This window comes from Uloborus diversus, chromosome 7 (genome assembly GCF_026930045.1).
Source record: "Uloborus diversus isolate 005 chromosome 7, Udiv.v.3.1, whole genome shotgun sequence".
In the NCBI taxonomy this organism is placed as follows: Eukaryota; Metazoa; Arthropoda; class Arachnida; order Araneae; family Uloboridae; genus Uloborus; species Uloborus diversus.
In genome coordinates this window covers 31,295,651-31,316,151 of record NC_072737.1, presented here as the reverse complement: position 1 = coordinate 31,316,151, position 20,501 = coordinate 31,295,651, and the positions used below count along the sequence as shown (strand labels likewise).

The 20,501-nt window shown below is 32.2% G+C and overlaps 1 protein-coding gene across 1 annotated transcript in view; it reads left to right on the top strand.

Moving 5' to 3' along the window:
* LOC129225889 (runt-related transcription factor 1-like) overlaps nt 1–20,501 on the top strand; it is a 75,015-nt gene that overhangs the window by 31,558 nt on the left and 22,956 nt on the right. The window contains exon 2 of the mRNA XM_054860419.1: nt 3,759–3,872. Within this exon, the coding sequence (XP_054716394.1) occupies nt 3,759–3,872 (114 nt within the window). The remainder of the gene's footprint in view (nt 1–3,758; nt 3,873–20,501) is intronic.

Genomic DNA, 20,501 nt, shown 5'->3' with positions numbered 1-20,501 from the left:
GCAATTCTTCTCGAAAAATAAAATGGCAATAAAAAGATCGAAAGTAGCTTTCAAGAGCTTCATTAATCTCAAACATCAGAAAATCATAACTACTAAGTTTTTCTAATTGTCAAACGAACCAAGATTGAAAATTAATAATCCTTTCAAAAATCTTGCTTGTTAAGAACAGTAACTTTGTACAGAAACTAACAACGCTCTGAGAAACAAACTATAATACATTTTGCTATTAGTACATCTCAAAAGGCTTGTTTTCAAACTTAGATTCTTTCTTACTGATAAGTTTCAGCACTAATTCTATAAATTAACGAAATGAAATGCTTTAATTTTAATTCCCGGAATTTGCTATGGCTATTTGCTCGCCCATGTAACGATTCCACGTTATGATGATTTGGTATTTTACTCGTCCACGTTGTGATAATTTGCTGGGTAAAATGTTCTTAAAATTCGAATATAAAAAGAACAAAATCAAATTTTTGAAAAATCGCTTCGGGGTTCACATTTCCATGCTACAATTCATGAAAATCGGCAGCAACGGTTTATACGCTGCTGATTTTCATGAACACACAGATCCAGACATCCAGACAGAGAGATTTTGAGCTTTATTATTAGTAAAGATTAACAAAATATTTTTTATTTAAGCTTTGGGGAAAACCAGAAAAAAAATTAAAATACAGATTGCTCAACGAGTTATAAACAAATGCTTATTCAATAAGTTACCGCCCTATAGCCAGGGCTAAGGCAGAAATACGTGAAATACACCGCTTACAATGCTGATTATACATTTCTTTATTATTAAAACATTAAAATAGCTAAATCGACGAATAATTTTTCTTACAGTACTGTAAAAATAAATACACGCAATATACCCATTAGACAAAATTAAAGTTTCAAAAGCTAATGAACAAACAAAATTTTCTTTATAAAATGTCCAGTTTAAATTATAAACAAAACTTTTTTTTCACCGATATATGGCTTTTAAAAAATGAATTTATAACTTGAAACCATTTTACAAATATATTCATCGAGAAGATAATAACGGCAAGTTAATGGTAATTAGTAAATATTTTTGTCCCATAAAATTTAAAGTCACTTAATGAAACTCAGTCTTGTTTCCTGAATTCTTCATTTAAAAAGAGATAAGTTCGAAACGACCAAAAAACTTCCGAAGATGTGCCCTGAAAACCCTGTTTTAGTCAAACATCTCTTTTTGTAATTATAGTTCCAATCGTACAGTTCCAATCTTTCAACAGCTCAGCGAATCGGAAATCAGAAGCTCTCTAATTCCCAAATCTGACTTTAGAGGATCGCCCTCGCCCCTCCTCGTACTTAAACCAAAGCATTCGAATCATTCTATCTTAGTTAATCAGGTCATCAAATTAAACGTTAAAATCTCCCTCTGCGAAAACGAAGGGAAAGGAGATTAAAATAGAAAGTGAAAAAAGAACTGAAAAGAATTTCTCGATTTCCCTAAGATTCGGGTGCAAAAAAGTTCTGAATTATCCCCAATAGGTCCCTAAGCGAAGAAGAGGGGGGAGGGGTGACAACGAAAGCAACATTTACTTCTCCAGTTGAGAACTTTCGGGGTTGCATTTAAAAGCGATAGTATCTTGGAAAATGGCGATTTGTTTGAAGACTGGTCGTTGTTTGTTAGAGAGTCAAGCGGGGGCAATTTCTCGTGATTAAAGGCAGGTGATTGGTGGGCCGCGTCAGAAGCCACTTAAAACCCCCAAGAGGGCTTAATGGAACTTTCAAGCCGGGATATCTCTTTCGTTGCTCTCCTGGTTAATAACGTCAAAAGAGGCAAAAGTGGATGGGTCAACATTTAATAACACAAATGTGGAAGCTCAATCGCTCAAATGTTACTCATAGTTGAGGCAATAGCAATTCATTACAACTCGTCAATCATATTTTTTGAGTCAGTGGTGTAGTAAAGAAAATTCACTCATTATGAATGGCGTAGTAAAAAATTTGAGAAAAAAAAACGAGATGTGACGTAAAGACTCACGATTGGAGTGAAACTTTTGTATTACTGTCTAAGAAAATATTTTAATTAATCATCACTTACTTTGGATCAAATGTTACTCATAGTTGAGGCAGTGGTAATTCATTACAACTCATCAATGAAACTTTTTGAATCAGTGGTGTAGGAAAGAAAATTCACTCATTTTGAATGTCGTAGTAAAAAGTTTGAGAAAAAAAACGAGGTGTGACGTAAAGACCCACGATTAGAGTAAAACTTTTGTATTACAGTCTAAGGATATAGTTTAATTAATCATCAATCACTTTGGATCAAATGTTACTCATAGTTGAGGCAGTGGTAATTCATTGCAACTCTCATGAATCGAAATTTTTGAGTCAGTGGTGTGAGAAATAAAATTCACTCATTTTGAATGGCGTAGTAAAAAGTTTAAGAAAAGAAAAACGAAGTGTGATGTAAAGACCAACGATTGGAGTAAAACTTTTGTATTACAGTCTAAGGAAATATTTTAAATAATCATCAGTCACTTTTCATAGCATTGATTGCGTTTATCATTCATTTATTTATATAAAATTATCTACATATGTGTCGCTGTGCATCATCTTCTTTTATCGTTTTCGTTGAAATACAGATAACATGTGTCGCATTAAAAAAAGTTTACAAAACTGAAACCCCGAGCGTTGACAACGTACGACAATTTGAATTGAATTATGTTATTAATGTGAAAGTGACAGAGGATTTCAATAGAACTAAATAAATAGGAATACCTAACATATCAAATGACTTGGTTTACCCAATATGGCGATGATATAAAACAGCAACCAACCTTGTTTCTTGCCTTTTAATATTTTTTGTCGTAGTCGAGTCCCTCCCCCCCCCCCTCAGTTTTTTTTTTTTTTTTTTTTTTAATATTTTTTGTTTTAACGACGTTCCGATAGACAACAAAATAATAGCGTGAGTAATACACACTAAACAAACAAGCATTTTAGTTTGATATACAAGATACATAAGCTTAATTCATTGCTATTATATCAAACTGATAGAAAATTTTAATAATAAAAGATTGATTGTAATTTGCGGTTACTTTTTATTTTAAAAGAGTTGGAAATAAGTTATGCTGTTATGTTTTTATTACCTTCGCTTTGTTTTTCTCTAAAAGCTACTTTTATTCAACTTCATGACAATTGAAATACCGTAAACTCCCAATTATCCGTGGGAAGTGTATCCGCGGTGCGGATTATCCATGGCCTTCTCACTTCCAAAAAAAAAATCGGTGATGCTTAGCTGAATGTACATAAATGCATACATTTTACATTTTCAAGGACAAAATCTTTTTCTATGCATTCCTATTTTGTTCTCTCTCTCCCTTCAAAGACATTAAATCTTCCAAGGTCGCCGAAATCTTACTAGTTAAAACCTGATATTTAGATCTACACTACTTACTTTTTTGTGTAACCTAGTTTGATTTGTTTCAGTTAGTCTGTCTGCACGATTTCTCATGCATGCGTAATCATTCTCTAATAACGATGATTTTTTTTTTCAGCATCTACAAAAATTTTTTACATATTATCATTTTTGCTACAGTTTAATGTATGCGAGTGTTATTGATTTTTTAAGCTATTGCATAGACTACTATCGTTTTTACTTATTTTGCAGATTATCTGCGAATTCGTTTATTTACGGTTACCGTGCAATTCCGCGGATAATCGAATGTTTACTCTATGATTAAAAAGAAGCACATATATCTATCAATATTTTGAAAACTACCTCTTTTTCACAGGTAAAAGCTTTACTTTGGTGATAACCGTCAGTTCCAGTCCTCCTCAAGTGGCAACTTACAACAAAGCTATTAAAATCACAGTCGACGGCCCCCGAGAACCTAGAAGTAAGAGCTGTAAGTTTTATAATACTCTTTTACTAATGTTTATTCATAGCTAAAACCAGTTGTAATCTGGGCTATATTGCAATAGCTGTCTCTGAAAACATACTGGAAATTTTTTAACTACAAACACTTGTTATGTAGAAAACGACCATATTCAAAAGGACCAACTTCCATTTTCATGGAAGAAAAAGAAAAGCATCAAATTTTGCAGTTAATTTGTGTTTTGAAAAAATCAACAGTCAATGTCAAAAATGTCTGTTTTGAGAAGAGTAAAGTTTCTTTTTTTTTACCGGCTATGTCTAGCTCTCACGCCTGAGACCACTAAAATGTTTAACATTTCAAAAGATTACTGCCCCATAGTACATTAGAAGTGTTCAGTACATGGTAATTTTGGAAATTACTTTAAATATACTTGAACTACAAGTGACTTTGGTTGTTTTTAGTGATAAGCAAAAAATACTGATGGAAAACAAAGAGTAGAAAATTTGAGTAAATGTGACTGCTATAACTCGATACTTGGACGTTGCATCATATTGGTTGGTGTTGAATCAAAATAAATGTTAATCCCGTACAAATACCTTGTGGACAGAATTCTATTATACATAAGATTCGGTCAAAATCTGACACTGGCTGTTGGTTGCTCCAATGTACAGATATACCTAAACCACTAACAATAAAATGTTTGTTTTAGCGTGATAAAATGAACACATTAAAGGAAGTTCCTTGCAACCGCGAAACAAGAGTTTGAAAATAGCTTGTTTATTAGTTATAGCAGTGTTTTACTGTTTTTGAACAAACTTCCTCATCTGTATAAGCAATGCAACAGAGTGCGATTTTCGCTTTCTGAAAAGTTGAAAAGTTATATTCATCTGCCACCATAAAGAGAAAAAAAGGTTGAACTTCAGAAACGCCGCCCATTCCGTTAGAAATATAATGTTGTCTTACTCTTCGGTCAAAAAAAAATAAATAAATAAATAAAGCTTTGATCAGGAATAACTTAGTAATTTTTAAAATCTAATAATTCTATTTACTAACTTAATCCACGGACGTTATTTTAACACACAGTTCTGACTTCAAACTGAAGAAGAGTGAATTTAACTACTTCTGAAGCTATTTTGAAACTTGAAAATTGATAAAAAAATACCTTTGTGCTTGAAAAGTAAAATACGATATAACAAAGTTTTATCGCACAAAATTTTCAGATAAGATGGATTTTCATCCGAAAACTTTACACTTTGTTTCAATGAATATTGGTTTCCTTGAAATCCCGAAACACATGCGGGCAGTAATCTGAAAACTTTGTGCGATAAAACTTAGTTACGTCTTATTTTACCTACAAACTTACTGCTACCATTTACGAAGCAGTGTAATTTCTCTCGCGTGATCTATCTCCCCCCCCCCCTTTTTTTTAACCTAATATCGGAATTGTGACTTTCCATTATTGCCGTGTTGAATATTTTATGCCTATTCCCAGGTTGAAGTGAGGATAACTTTTGTACATCTGGCGATGAATAAAAGAACACTTTTATTATCGAGTTGAACTTTCACTTGGCGTGTTTTTCGGGATCGGGGAGAACCGTTGGGGAAAGTATGGCCAGAGCAGTGGCTGATGAACCAACCCTCGTCCATACATTTTCAATGATATCTGTTTTGGGGTTAAAGCATAGACATTTGCACGCACGTTTTCCCATTTCAAAATTGCAGTATTGGTCCTTTGCTTTGTTTTCGTTTTGCTGCGTTTTGTTTTCTATTCTAGAACAACGTTTGCTATAGTGTGGTTCTGATAAGTTGAGCTACACGCTTAACAATGTTTAACTCTTTTGGGTAAGTGTTAGAACAACTTTGCTATAGTGGTTTTGGTAAGTTGGGTTATGCGCTTGACAATGTTCGACTCTTTCGGGGTAAATGCTAGAACAAGTTTGCTATAGTGTGGTTCTGGTAAGCTGAGCTATGCGCTTGAAAATGTGTGTCTTATTTAGGAGTAAGTGCTAGAACTACGTTACTATAGTGTGGTTCTGGAAAGTTGAGCTATGCATATAAAGATGTTTAACTCTTGTGGGGTAAATGCTAGAACATGTTTACTATAGTGTGGTTCTGTTAAGTTGAACTATGCGCGTGAAAATGTTTACCTCATTTAGGGGTAAGTGCTAGAACAACGTTGCTATAGTGTGATCCTGGTAAATTGAGATATGCGGTTGACAGTGTTTATCTCTTTTGGGGGTAATAGGTAAGGGTAATTGGCGCTGGGTTGAATTGGGTTACTTTTGTAGTACAGTACACTCCCGATTATCTGCGGAATAGGATTTCACGGTAACCACTGAATAACGAACTCGTGGACAATCCGCAAATCAGGTAAAAACAATGCCAGTGTTGTTCAAAAGCTTAAAAATATCGATACCATTCGCATACATTTAAACTATACCTAAAAACAACAGTGGAATGTAAAAAAGGCACGCAAAAGTTTTAAAAGAGTCGCTCATTATTGAAAACGGATTACCCTCATACGCAAGCAAAATCGTGCAATCAAATTACCTGCGACAGATGAAACTTGGTTACACCAAAAATGCACAGGGGAGGGAAGGAGAATTTTTTCAAGACTGATATAGTTACCTTACTCGTTTACGCTCATAAGTAGTGTAGATCTATAATTAATTAAGTGGGGTGGATCTAAAAATCAGTAACTAGTGGGATATCAAGCAGTAAGTAGTGCAGATTTAGAGATCAGGTTTCAACTAGTCAGATTTCAGTGATCTAGGAAGGTTTGATGTAATTGGAAGGGAGGGAGAAGAATGAAATAGGAATGTTTAAATATAGATTTTGCACTTGTTAAGTTGAAATGTATGCATTTATCTACATTCAGTTAATCACCGCCATTTTTTTTTTTTTTTTTGAAAGTATGGAAGGCAGCGAATAATACACATCGCGGAAAATCAAAAGATTACTCTAGCTGCCAAAAAAGTACTCCAACTCAAATTAACACCGAATAACCCGTCCGTTTTTCACTGGCAACAGCGAAAAGAGGTAACCGTTTTCAAGGTCATGGCTCAAACTTTCAGAGCCACACTATAGAAAGGAAGTTGAATAGTGTCACGTCCAAATGAGATTTTCTTTTACTAAGCATGGCAACAGCATATCTAAATACACTTCAAGTCGGTTAACACAGTATGCCAAAAAATCACGCATTGGTTCATATTAGACGTTATTCGTAAAAACCGTGAATAAGTAAAATTATTTATAATAATAATAATAATGATAAAGAAATGCATATCTATATTTTGGAAAATAATCTTTACAATTTTATTATTACTTCAATAACACAAGAGATAATGGAATTACAAGAACAAAAAATTTAACTTCTTTAAAATTTAACATTTTTGGGAACAAACACTTTTATATCAATTGGTTTTAGGTTTTTTAAATTTGACCTTTCACATATCTCGGAGTAAAATGCCTGGACATTATCTAAAAGCATCCGATAAAATTGTATTAAAGTGTAAAATGGTGGGTCCAGCCCTAACTATGCAGCCCTAGATACAGCATTACAGGATTTCGTACAAAACATTTTTATTAAAAATTAACATGTAAGAAACCTTATTTAATACCTCATTTATTTCCTCATATTGTCAAACAAAAATAATACAATAACATTGAAAGATTTTTTTTTCTTTTCCCTGACACAAAAAACAAGAAAGGAACTGGCAAAAGCTTTTATCACGCTATTTCATGACGTTTTCCGCTTATAACTCGCCACTACTTTTTCCTCCAATTGAAAAAATGTCTACGAAAATAGCAATTGATAAGTTTTTTGTATAAAAGCTAACCAGCTTCACATGCATAAGAGACCACGACCGAAGTTCCTTCTTCTCCAGACAAACACAAGAAATATAACACAAAAAGAAAGAAATATAACTCCCCAGGCAATCGAGCCCACAACCTCCAAAGTACGAAGCAAAGCATTTACTACAGACTCACGGAGGCCCTAATTGGTGTGCTAACTGATCCAACTGAATAATATAATTTGGAACTTAGCACATTTCAAATCAAGTGGAGAGGTCTTAGGTACACGATGGCTCCAGGTACAAAGATCTCAGAGAGCAGCTATACCATGTGTGTCAAATTCTTTTCATAATATTCGCAACCAAATATACCAGAGAAATTTTAATTTATTCATAATTTCAAAAATTTATATTAATGTTCTTTTTTAATGCTAACAATCAGTTCTATAGTCAAAAAAAAAATGTTTCAAACACATTCGTGGTAATTTAAAGCTGTATTCTAGTCTAGAAATTCAAAAAAAATAGAATCTTTTTTCTTCATATTCTCAGAATTTAGACATCTAAGAAAAAGTTTCTAAGAGGATTTATGGAAATTCAAATTATTTTTGGAGTTACAGTTAATTTTGTTGAAATAAACTCTTTTGCTGAAATGAGACTGCAAACTTTAAAAGCGTTTTTCTCGAAACTAATTTTTTCGATACGGTTGACGAGATGAAGTTTTAATGCACCCATTTACTTGAAATTTGGTACAGACTATCTTAGTACTATAAAAATTGTCCCCACGTAGGGGTTTTTGAAATTTTTGATTTTTATTATTTAAAAAAAAAAATACCAAAGTTCGAAAAAAGGTGCCAAAAATGAACTTTTTTTTTTTTCAAAAAGACGCCATTTTGTGAAAAAAAAATTTTCAAATCGGCTACGTCCACACAATTTTACATCCTTTTTTAATAAGAATTAACCTTGACTTTATATTTCAGATCACCTGGAGGATTGGAATCACATCAACCAAGAGACCCCCCTCCCTTTTTTTTAGAGTCCCCACTTTGCCAGCCTCCTCCAACTACAATTTTGAATTTTTTTTTTTCAACTATTATGCGTTTTCACCTTTTAAAGTGTTAATGAAAAACTGATAAAAATAAATAGTGACATTAACTGCTGTTTTTTTTTTTTTTTTTTTGAGCAATCACATTGCATATTGTTCTCACTTCACCGTTTTTGATGTCCTATGATTTTATTTCCCCTCCCCCCACAAATACCCACACACTCACGTCTGCACATAGACACAAACACACACGCATACATACACACACCCACACACACACACTCATGCATGCATACACACGCATACACACAGACAGACGTACACACACACACATACACTCATGCCTGCACACAGACACACACCTACATACACACTCGTGATTGCGAAAAACATAATTTGAATTCGAGATGTCAAAATTCAAATTAATTAATTTTTTTTTCTATTACGCCTGTAAAACAACTTTGAAATTAACATCCTAGACTAGAATACCCCCTTAATTAAGCAGTTCTAAATAAGTGATATTGTATAAGCTTTCCCGGCAGATGACAATGGACTACTACAGAAATAAAAAGGAAAAGATATTTTGCTGATTTTTGCGATCCAGTAGTTTTCTGTCGATATCATTCGCAAGCATATCCAATTTGTGCTAGACATTTATGACTTTGCAATAAATCTGTAAATTAATAAACTGAGTTTTTCTAACTCGTCTAAATATTTTCAAATCAATATTTCATAAACGTAATTTGTATCGTATTAATTCTAGTGAATAATAATAGTACGCTTTGATTTCAGTCATTCATTTAATTCAAAAGATGTTGTCAGTAGTTTATAGAGCTCCCTTTTCTACTTTATTCTGTATTCAAGGTACACATAAAAAAGTATTGGAATTGTGAAATTTTACAATTTTTTGAAATTAGATTCAGTTTTAAAAAATGCAATTTATTGAAGTATTAATAATTGTTATAACCGAGGATTTCTTTTAAATCTATGTTACACTAAAAATGCTTCCTTTTTGCTGCAAAGTTTTTTTTTCCTTTCCAGTTACATAGAAGAAACCTAAATATATGTTTCTACTTCATTATAACACTGCAAATATTTCATGCAAATATCGTTGCCAAAATGATAAGCTAAAAAAAGGACATTCCTAATTCACTTAAGTTTTTAGAAGAAAAAAAATTTTAATATTTATTTTGAAACAATGAATACGGTAAAGAGTTAACCATAAACAATGCATTATTCCTTCGATCAGATGCCATAACCACTCCCTCTACACGCAATTTTAAACCTTAGAATGAAAAAAAAGGCATCGTATCATTCAACCAAAAGCATCCGAATAACAGCGAGGCGTCACATACGAATATATGAAGAGGATGTAACTGGGAATAACCCTTCATATTTTAGAACTATTGAACTGTATTAATAAATTTTACGTAAACTATCAAAATTTGCCGCTTAATTACATAAATATATTTTGAGGCTATTTCGTACATTAGTAACAATAGAAGGGTTCGTGAGAACACACTTAAGGTGTTTATAAGACTAAAATCACTATAATCAATAGGTTTATTTAATCCACATAATGTAGTATGTCTTTTAATTTCACTTTTTAAGGCAAATAAAAAAAATCAAAATAAAACACCAGTCGAAGAAAGACCTTTTTTTATATAACTTCTGCGTCGTTGTTAAGGGGGAGCACTGACAACCTCTGTCAGTGCTTCCCCGGTCAGTACAGAAAACTAGCTTTAAAACAACGCGGAACGCAATTCAATGTTTTTACGGCGAGCACTGAGAGGCTCTGTAAGAAAACTAGTTTTAAAGCATCACGGAACGCCTTTCATTGTTTTACGGTGAAGCACTGACAAGCTCTGTAAGGAAACTAGTTTTAAAGCAACACGGAACGCAGTTCATTGTTTTTACGGTGAAGCACTGACAAACTCTGTAAGGAAACTAGTTTTAAAGCAACACGGAACGCAGTTCATTGTTTTTACGGTGAAGCACTGACAGGCTCTGTAAGAAAACTAGTTTTAAAGCATCACGGAAAGCAGTTCATTGTTTTACGGTGAAGCACTGACAAGCTCTGTAAAGAAACTAGTTTTAAAGCAACACGGAACGCAGTTCATTGTTTTTACGGTGAAGCACTGACAAACTCTGTAAGGAAACTAGTTTTAAAGCAACACGGAACGCAGTTCAATGTTTTTACGGTGAAGCACTGACAAACTCTGTAAGGAAACTAGTTTTAAAGCAACACGGAACGCAGTTCATTGTTTTTACGGTGAAGCACTGACAGGCTCTTTAAGGAAACTAGTTTTAAAGCCTCGCGGAACGCAGTTCATTGTTTTTACAGTGAAGCACTGACAGGCTCTGTAAGAAAACTAGTTTTAAAGCAACACGGAAAGCGATTTCAGTGTGGTTGTGCGTTAGTGATTACAATGTAGAAGCATAAATGTAACGTAATATGAGCTTTTTACGCTGATACTTCATTGAAAAGCAGCAGGCATATTTATTAAAAATGACATTCATTTATATACAATATATGAGTCTTTTCATTTTCTTATTCTTTCCGAAAAATAAAAAAGATAATAAACGGAAATAACTTTTTACGTTCTCATTCGTAAATTTAATTTCATTCGGAAATTTAGTTGTATTCGCGAATTAATTCGCAAATGCAAGCTCAACTCTCACGCATAGTACTACATTCGAGAAATTGCACTTCAAAAACCCTATGGTTTAAGTTTTGAAAAATTAACATATTCATGCACAAAATAACACATTTTGTTCCACTATATTAAAGACTAACTTCAATGATTTCAACATGGCATTTAAATACTAGAAAGAAAGTCATAAACCAATGAGTAGCTGTAAATAAAACTTAGCCGATTGATTAATCTATTGTGCTTATAAGTTTGGATGAATTATTTTCATAAAAATAATGTAAACAATGCTTTCCCACTTTCTTTTCATCCTAACAAATTAATGACAAATAAAATTAAAGCCATAAAATATTCAGTAACAAATAATTAGTTTTAGTAAAATTAGGTCCAAGAATAACACATTATTGTATTTTTAGAATTGTTTCTATAATGAGAAAACCCACTTTCAAAATATTAGTTCTATAGTTAAATTACATTCGAGAACAAATTTCTGCACTGAGAATGATAAACACAATTTTCAAAACTAAATCGCCGTAAAGCTAAATTTCAGAGCAATAAGGTATTGTATTTTTGAACTGTTCAAAGAACAAGATCCAGTTCTAAAAAAATAATTTCAATGTACTCCTTTTTTAGAACAACACATCATTGAATTTTTGATGTACAATGTAAACCGAAGATACTAATTTTCAAGAACATTAGTTGCAATAAAATTAGATTTACAATCTGTACATTGATTTTTGATGCGTTCTCAGAATGACAAAACCATGTTTTTTTTTTATTATTATTAATTATGATTTAAAATTTATTATGAAAAGTATACTTAAGAGCCACCCATTAGTGCACTTTAAACCATTCTTAAAACGACAAAACTCATCATTTTCAAAAATTTAATCCCTTGTATTTAAGAACAACATATAAGTTTTATTTTTGTATCTGTTCATAGAACCACGAAACCCCATTTCCAAAAAATTATTTATAATACAATTATATTTATGAACACATTATTGTATTTTTTAATATGCTCATAGAAAGAAAAAATCCAATTTTCAAAAATTAATTTTTTGTTCTAAACATTTCATTGTATTTTTTGAACTCTTTATCGAACGACAAAACTCATCTTCAAAATCAAAACTTTGTGTATGTATCGACTAACCTTAAAAACCCCTTATACGGCCCATCGGTCACAATCTGGCGCTGTTCCCACGAAACGACTACTGATCCCCCTGCGAATACTCCCCCACCCCAGCCCTCCGCCCCGGGGAATATTCTATTATTTCTTTTGTTCGTGTCGGCAGCACCGTTTTTATCTTCTCATGCACAGAGGTGGGCGGGAATCCCCGCTTTTTGGAGCAGACAATGCAATAAAGGCGAACGCTCTGAATTTGACTCTCCCTCCGAATAAGTTAGTAATACCGAATCTGATTTTTATACTTATTTATTTTTTTTTTCCTCCCCGCCTCCCCGTTTTTGGTTTTGTCGCTTTTCTCCGTCCCAAACCTGGTGTCTTTGAAGTTTACGGTTGTGAAGTGTTTATGGAGTTGTGATGATATGTCGATATAGTTGCGGCTGTCACGAAACGTACTCAATCACGATATGAATGCGGGAAACAGCACTCATATCGTGATTCATATGAGTGCAGTTGCTATCTGCTTTGTTGTAACGCTGAAATAAAGCCTTGAACGTGTTAGTACAGCGTTCGGGGCAAGAATTCATTCCCTCAAAAAGAGAGAGAGAAGGTATGAATGAGGGAAATGAAAAGAGAAAAAAACCATTTGAATTTTGACGTCTTGAATTCAAATTATGTTTTTCGCAATCACGGATTGGGATAAAACCCTACCCTGTTGAAAAATTTCCTAAAATTTTACGGTAAAAGTTACTGGCATTCATGTTGCCAGTAACTTTTACTGTAAAATCCTATTATATTGTAAATTTTTATGGTAGAAAATACGAGAACGCTGTGGTAGTTGCACTGAGTAAAAAGAACAAATTCAGGGGTGATTGTGAGTTCATCAAAAAATACCTGAAAGTTTAAAAGCGAGAACGGGGGGGGGGATAATCTTTGGCCCCTATTACTTAAGGCACCTTTGCCATAGTTTTAAATAGTTCTGAGTCAAAATATTGCGTGCACATTAAATTTTTAATGGATTACAAAGTTACTTTTGAGCTGGTGTTATACAAATTATCTTGACATTTGTCCATCTTAAGGGATAGTTGTCCATCTTAAGGCTCTTGCAGGTATATTTGATGAGTATTATATAATTTAAAAAGATTGCGGAGGTAGGGAGATAAAAGCATAACAAAAAAAGAACATAATTCCGGTATTTTCAGACATGAAAATACCGGAAATACGTCCGAAAATACCGGAAATTCGGAAAAATACCGGACCACAATCACCCCTGCAAATTACACGCAGTTGGGTCCGAATCTGCGCCAACGTGCTTCGAGACAGCTTCGTTATCCAGTATACCAAGTAGGCACGGGAAGGGAACCGACATGAAGAAATATATGTCTTGCACTGAAGTCACGTGGTGTATAAATTGGCGCTGCGATAGCTTATTTTTTCCCGTACATTAAATGGTAAAATTTTTCTGCACTGCAAACACTCCGTTTTACCGTAATAGTTATCTGAAAGTTTCCTGAATTTTTAACAGTGTACTCGTTAAGTTTCTTGTTTCTACAAATGGAATGGAAATTGAGCAAAAATTCGCATCCGTCATATTATGACTGGAGATTTTCTAGTTAGATAATACGAGGCATATCCATTAAATCAGAAATGCTTAATAGAATGCGGTAATAAAAATCTGGTTATTATGGCTTATTCACACCAGTATGCCATCATAAAGATTAAATTTACAGTGTATACCTTTATGGTGTTTTTATTTCTTATCAATCCTAACTGACAAGGATTAGTAACCTGGAAACTTTGTATTTAGATGAAATTTTGTCTTTTAAGATCATCTATGTTTGTTTTTCCTGAAAAAAACACGGAATTTCGCAAAACCATTTTTAAAATTAAACTGCTTAAGTCAATTAAACTTTAAATGAACGCAAACGATTTATATCCATGGCGACGCAAATGTTCCTCTTAACAAATATTGAAGTAACTAGCTAGTCTGATACTTTTGTCATGGCAATCTGAAAAATCAGACAGAACAGCATCGACTTTGGTCAAGTGAGAATAATAAGAAATTCGTGGTGATTCAATAAAATCCTTCACCATTGTACTTCTGGAAAAGAGCAGTACAGACGTATCTCGTTAATTTAAACACGCTTAAAACGAATGATTTATAAGACGAAATACATTTGCAAATCCCCTTCGTATCGTTTGTTGTTCGTTGTTGTTTGGATAAGACGAACTACAGTTATTACAAACTGATTTAAAAAGTCCCTTTGAGTTCGTTTTAATGAGGTTTGGCTTTACCTCTGTCTGAAGTTAGCTCCCACATTTAAATATGATTCAACTGGTTATCAATATTGATGATTTTACGAATTACTTTAAAAAAACATTTTAGAGCTTTCAGGGTGCTATACTATCAGTTAGCAAAACATTTGGTTGCCAAACATTTCCCTCCTACACCCTCTTTAATCAGTACCACATTTGTTTCCAAAATCCAGAGTTCACACACTTAAGCCACGCCCCATTATTTTAAGGATTCTACCAACACGAAACCAGAAAGATCAGTTTGCTTATTAATGAATTCATTCAAGATTCATAACTTAGAAGATAGTTTTGTTCAAATACTAGTGAGATAGTTCTTCCAAAATGGGGCGTGATTTCCGTGCGTGCGCACTCTGAACTCTTGAAACTAATTTGGTGCTGATTTTTTTAGAGGTTTCACGGTGCTATGCTATTAGTCAAGAACATGTACTTACCAAAAGGTCTCTCCTATCCCACTTAAATCAGTACCAGATTAGATTCAAAAATTCAGAATTCACACACTCTTAAGCCACGCCTTATTTTTTAAGGACTGTATTTACCACTATACCAGAAAGATCAATTTGCTTCCTAATGTATTCATTTAAATATTCATAAGCTAGACGATAGTTTTATGCGACTATTGAAGGAATAGTCTTTAAAATGTGGGGCATGATTTTTCCGCGTGCGAGCTCCTTGCATTCTTGGAACTAATTTGGCAGTGATTTAAGGTGGGGAAGAAAGAATGTTTGGAAAGTAAATGTTGCCCAGTACCCTGAAATTTATTTTTAAAAATTGTTTAAATTTTTCATAAAATCAACATCTTTAGTAATTTGGACAAAAAAAGTTAAGTGTAGCAAGTAACTTGGGACTAAATTTTCACCTAAATATAGCGACTAATTTGAATGGAGGTAAAGCAGTTTAGCGTCATTATCAAGACAGATACCAGCAAAGAAAACCCTTATTTTTCGCTACAGGTCGTCTTAGTTACATTCAATTCAAGATAGTTTTCCTTATAAACAGGGCCTGATTAACGCACGGTCCGGCGGGTCCGCGGACCTGGGCACCACAAATTTTGGGGCACCAAAATAGTCTAGCCTAAATTCACTTACTTCCTTTTTTTTAAAGCTCATTTTACTTTTTCTCAACTTTAAGAGAGAGGAGGGTCAATTTTTTTTTTCAAATCAGCTCAAAACTTCATAAAGTAAAAAACATTTCGCATAAAGAAGTCGTTGTCTCTTAGCTCTGAGGTTTCAAAATAATTACTTGGATGACATAGATGAACATTTTCCAGAAGAATTAACACACTTTCAATTTTTTTGCAAAAGGTAACCCTTCTCCTGGAGAATGTTTTAAAAGGATAAGATCACTAAACATTACACATACATTTTCGAATGTGAATTTACCCCTGCAGCTTCTTATTACTTTGCCTATCAGCAGTTGTTCCAGTGAACGTTCCTTTTCATTTTTGAAAAGAATAAAAAATCATTTGAGAAGCTACGTTTCTCGGGATAACTTACAGGTGTTTTCCTTATTGACCATTGAAAATTCTGAATTATCAAACATAAATTTCAATTATTTGATCGACACACTTGCCTCTGTTAAAGCCAGAAAGAAGTTTTTTTAAAGCTTGATGTCAGAATTAGTAAGATTTTTTTTTTTTTTTTTTGCAGTTTTAAATTGTTTTTTTAATTCTTTTTTGCCTTAAGAGGCAATTTTAACTGTGATTAGTTTGGTGACTATCAAGTGTTTGGTATTCAAATCTCAGATTTCCTTTCAAATGTAGTAATGTTCCTTTAAAATGTAGTTTCTAGTAAATGGGTTTTCAGTATGAAACATTGACTTTAAAATTGCGGGGATTTTCTCATGTGTGTGGGGGGGGGGGGGGGTACCAACATCTACGCAGGACCTGGGCACCAGTTTGGCTTGATCGGGCCCTGCTTATAAAGTTGTCAAACAAAACCTACATGACACACCTCTCTAATGTAACACTAAAAACTGAATGAATTTATCAATTATCTAACACTTTAAACGACAAGATGGAAATTGCATGAAAATACTCATTTTTGCCAAAGCTTTATTATTTAATAGTTTAATTCTTAAGAGCTATAAAAAATCTATAAAATGCTCCATTACTTTTTTTAATTAATTAATTTATTTATTTTGTAGTATACTTATTTAGACATGATAAGATGCAAACAATTAACTTTTAAAGAGAGTATTAACTTCCGCTTTCAAACAAATTGAAAGCATTGACATTAATTAGGCCATCTAAAAAGGTATATATCTTTTTTTTTTTTTCAGTATTTCTTTTAACAGAAAAATAGTTCCATTCATCACACAAAAAAGCATGATGCTTACAAAAATACGAAAGAAACAAAAATAAAAGCAATAAAAACAATTAACGATTCAAACACTAAAGATACTCTAAAAATCAGTGAGACTATTTCCCAAAAATGAATCCTATAAAGAACAAATTGTAAAAATGTGGAAGTGAAAGTAGTTTCTAGGAAACGAGAATAGTTTAAAACAATGAAACTTTCTAATTAAAACTTAAATGCACAGAAAAACTTCCCGATCCATAAACTACATAGAAAAAAGCATATACAGTCAAAAAAACAACTAGTCTTTTGATTTTCATAAATTTTAATTCTACATTTTTACACTTCATACAGTTTTATGTTTTTTTTTTTTAATATGTAGGAGGTGCATGAAATGTTAAACGTAAAAAAAAAATAGCTCGGGACAAATAAAGGACATCTCGTCACACATTTTCAGTCATTTCTTTTTGAAACGTCACATCCGTATATTGCAAACTTTTTCTTTCCTACTAAAAACTGTCTTTAAAACATGATTGGTAAATTTAAAAATGCAATTTAACTTTTAACAAATAACGTTGACTGATGGTTACTTGTCATTTCAGAGGTTAACATTTTCGTACTTTATGGGTAATAAGTACGTGTTAGTATTTACGTTATTTAGTATTTGACGCCATGCTTTGAAAATCAATCGAAAGCGTTGCAAACTTTTTCTTTTCTACTTAAAAGTGTTTTTAAAACATGATCATTAAATTTAAAATTGCGATTTAACTTTTAGCAAATAACGTTGACTGATGGTTACTCGTCAGTCAGAGTTTCACACTTTTGTAATTGATGGTTAATAGTTCTTTTAGTATTTGGTGCCATGCTTTCAAAATCAATCGAAAGCATTGCAAACTTTTTCTTTTCTACTTAAAATTGTTTTTAAAACATGATTATTAAATTTAAAATTGCGATTTAACTTTTAGCAAATAACGTTGACTGATGGTTACTCGTCAGTTAGAGTTTCACACTTTTGTAATTGATGGTTAATAGTTCTTTTAGTATTTGGTGCCATGCTTTCAAAATCAATCGAAAGCATTGCAAGCTTTTTCTTTTCTACTTAAAACTGTTTTTAAAACATGATTATTAAATTTAAAATTGCGATTTAACAAATAACGTTGACTGATGGTTACTCGTCATTTCAGAGTTTCAATTTTGTAATTGATGGTTAATAGTTCTTTTAGTATTTGATGCCATGTTTTGAAAATCGATCGAAATCGAAAGTTGCAAAATTTTCCTGCTTAATCTCAACGAAGTCTTGAAGAAAAATGTTTGATTTATATATGATCAAATTCATCGGTCACATATTGGTATTAAAAGAAATCAAATTTAAGTTTTGCACTATATTAACCAATTTAAATTGTTATTGATGATTCATATTCCAAAGCGTTAAAACCGATGCTAGGGAACAAGTCACTATTTTTAACTTTTTTTTCTTTTCACACAAAAAACTACTTGCAATGGCTTTTAAATGACTTTACTGTGTTTTGATAAATCAGTAGTTTAACTCGGAAAAGCTATAAAAGTTTTTTAAATCTTCCATAAAAACGACTTTTCATTTATTTATTTATTTTTTTCTAATGTTTTTTTTCCTTTTTGAATCATATTTTATTATTATTATTTCATTGATTTATTTGTTTTTAGTTTCCTTCTTTTGACACGATAGTTAAAACTACAACACATACCGGAGCCTTAATTGTCAAAAAATTGGCGATATCTTGTCAAATTTGGTACAAAATCAGATACCAAATCCAGTGTTTAAGCTATAGATGCGTAGTTGACTTGGAACTTCATGTTAAAATATTAGCGAAATTGACTATCTTTAGTAAAAAAAATTTTTCCTGCATCGGTTAAAACAAATTAGAGGTTTTTTTTTTTTTACACAAATTAGAGTTTTAATATTTTTTTTTATTCTTCTCTTCACTCTAAGGCATTCTTACACAATATATTTGGGTCATTTCACGGTATTTTTGACATTTATGTAGAGTCCGTAACGGTACCTTTTTTAGCGATAACTTTTAAATTTACTGTTTGATTTGCAAATTATTTTAATTTTAGTAGGTGTGTTGGTAGGAAAGGTTCAAAATAAAATAATATGCTAATCACAGTAAATTAAAAAGTTATGGTAAAATAAAGGTCACGTTACGGACTCTACATAAATGTCCAAATTACCGTGAAATGATCCATTTGTTTCCCCCCCCCCTTCCTTTTTTCTTTCTTTTCTTATTTTCTATTTCTTTATTTATTTATTTATTTACAGTTCATTTAGTTATTGTCGAAGCAATATGAAATTTCAGGTGCCAACAGAAACATTATATTCCATTCAGTTTAAAAATGCCATTCAATATAGTATTTATTTTATTTTATATTCATACATACAGGCTATTACAATACACCAAACTATATTTAAAGTTGCTCCTATAAATGTTCAGATGCGTAATTTCAATATATTTTAGTTATGTTTCAGTAACGTATTTCCTTACATTAACTTAATCCAGATTCCTCTTAATAAAGCAAAATTTTATGTTAAAATTGTTAAGTTGTTATTAAAATACCAGATTTCTTACTTTTATTTGGGGTTGTGGATTATCGGTTATATTTCTCAAAACGTACCACTCATCTTTTCTTTCGTTTTTTTTTTTTTTTTTTTTTTAAATCATTTACAAAGTTACATTTTAAAATTTGCATTTCAAAGTGACAAACTAACGTAACGCGTTTCGTATTAAAGTTTTTACAGCTTTAGAATACATCCAACTGTATTTATTTATATATTTACATTTTTGTTCTAAATAACTTTATCTCTTTGATTAATTACTTTTGTAAAACACGCTGTGTGTGACTCGTGAAAGGCTCTTCCTTTCCTTTCCTTTATTTATTATTATTATTATTATATTATTTTATTTATTATTTTCTGTTAATCGTTTGAATATATATTTAAGTAACAGAAGTAAATAATTTGCAGTCAGTTTAAAAGCACCGAATTAAAAAAAAAAACAGTAGTAGTAATAATTTTTAATAGTCTTACCGAAACTGCAAAGCACTCTTGTATTCAATATATACAACAGAAAGAAGGAAATGTATCAGTTAAAGCTGAAAGTGGCTATTTTTAAAGCTTTAGCCATCACACATAGTTCCTTCGTACTTTTAAACTCCGACTGAATTTTCCTATTTAGCCTCAAATTTTCTTTAACTGAATGTGCTTCATAATAAATAGTTATAAGTATTCTATTTTATCTCCAGTTGAAAGTACTATTACAAAGCTCTTCAAAACAAATGCGCATTTTAACATAAAATATCAAAAACAAATTTAACCAAAGCGTTGGATATTGACTCACGACTACTTTATTCTCCATTTTCGTACTGATGGAGAAGTTCAAGTAAAATGGACCCAACTTCC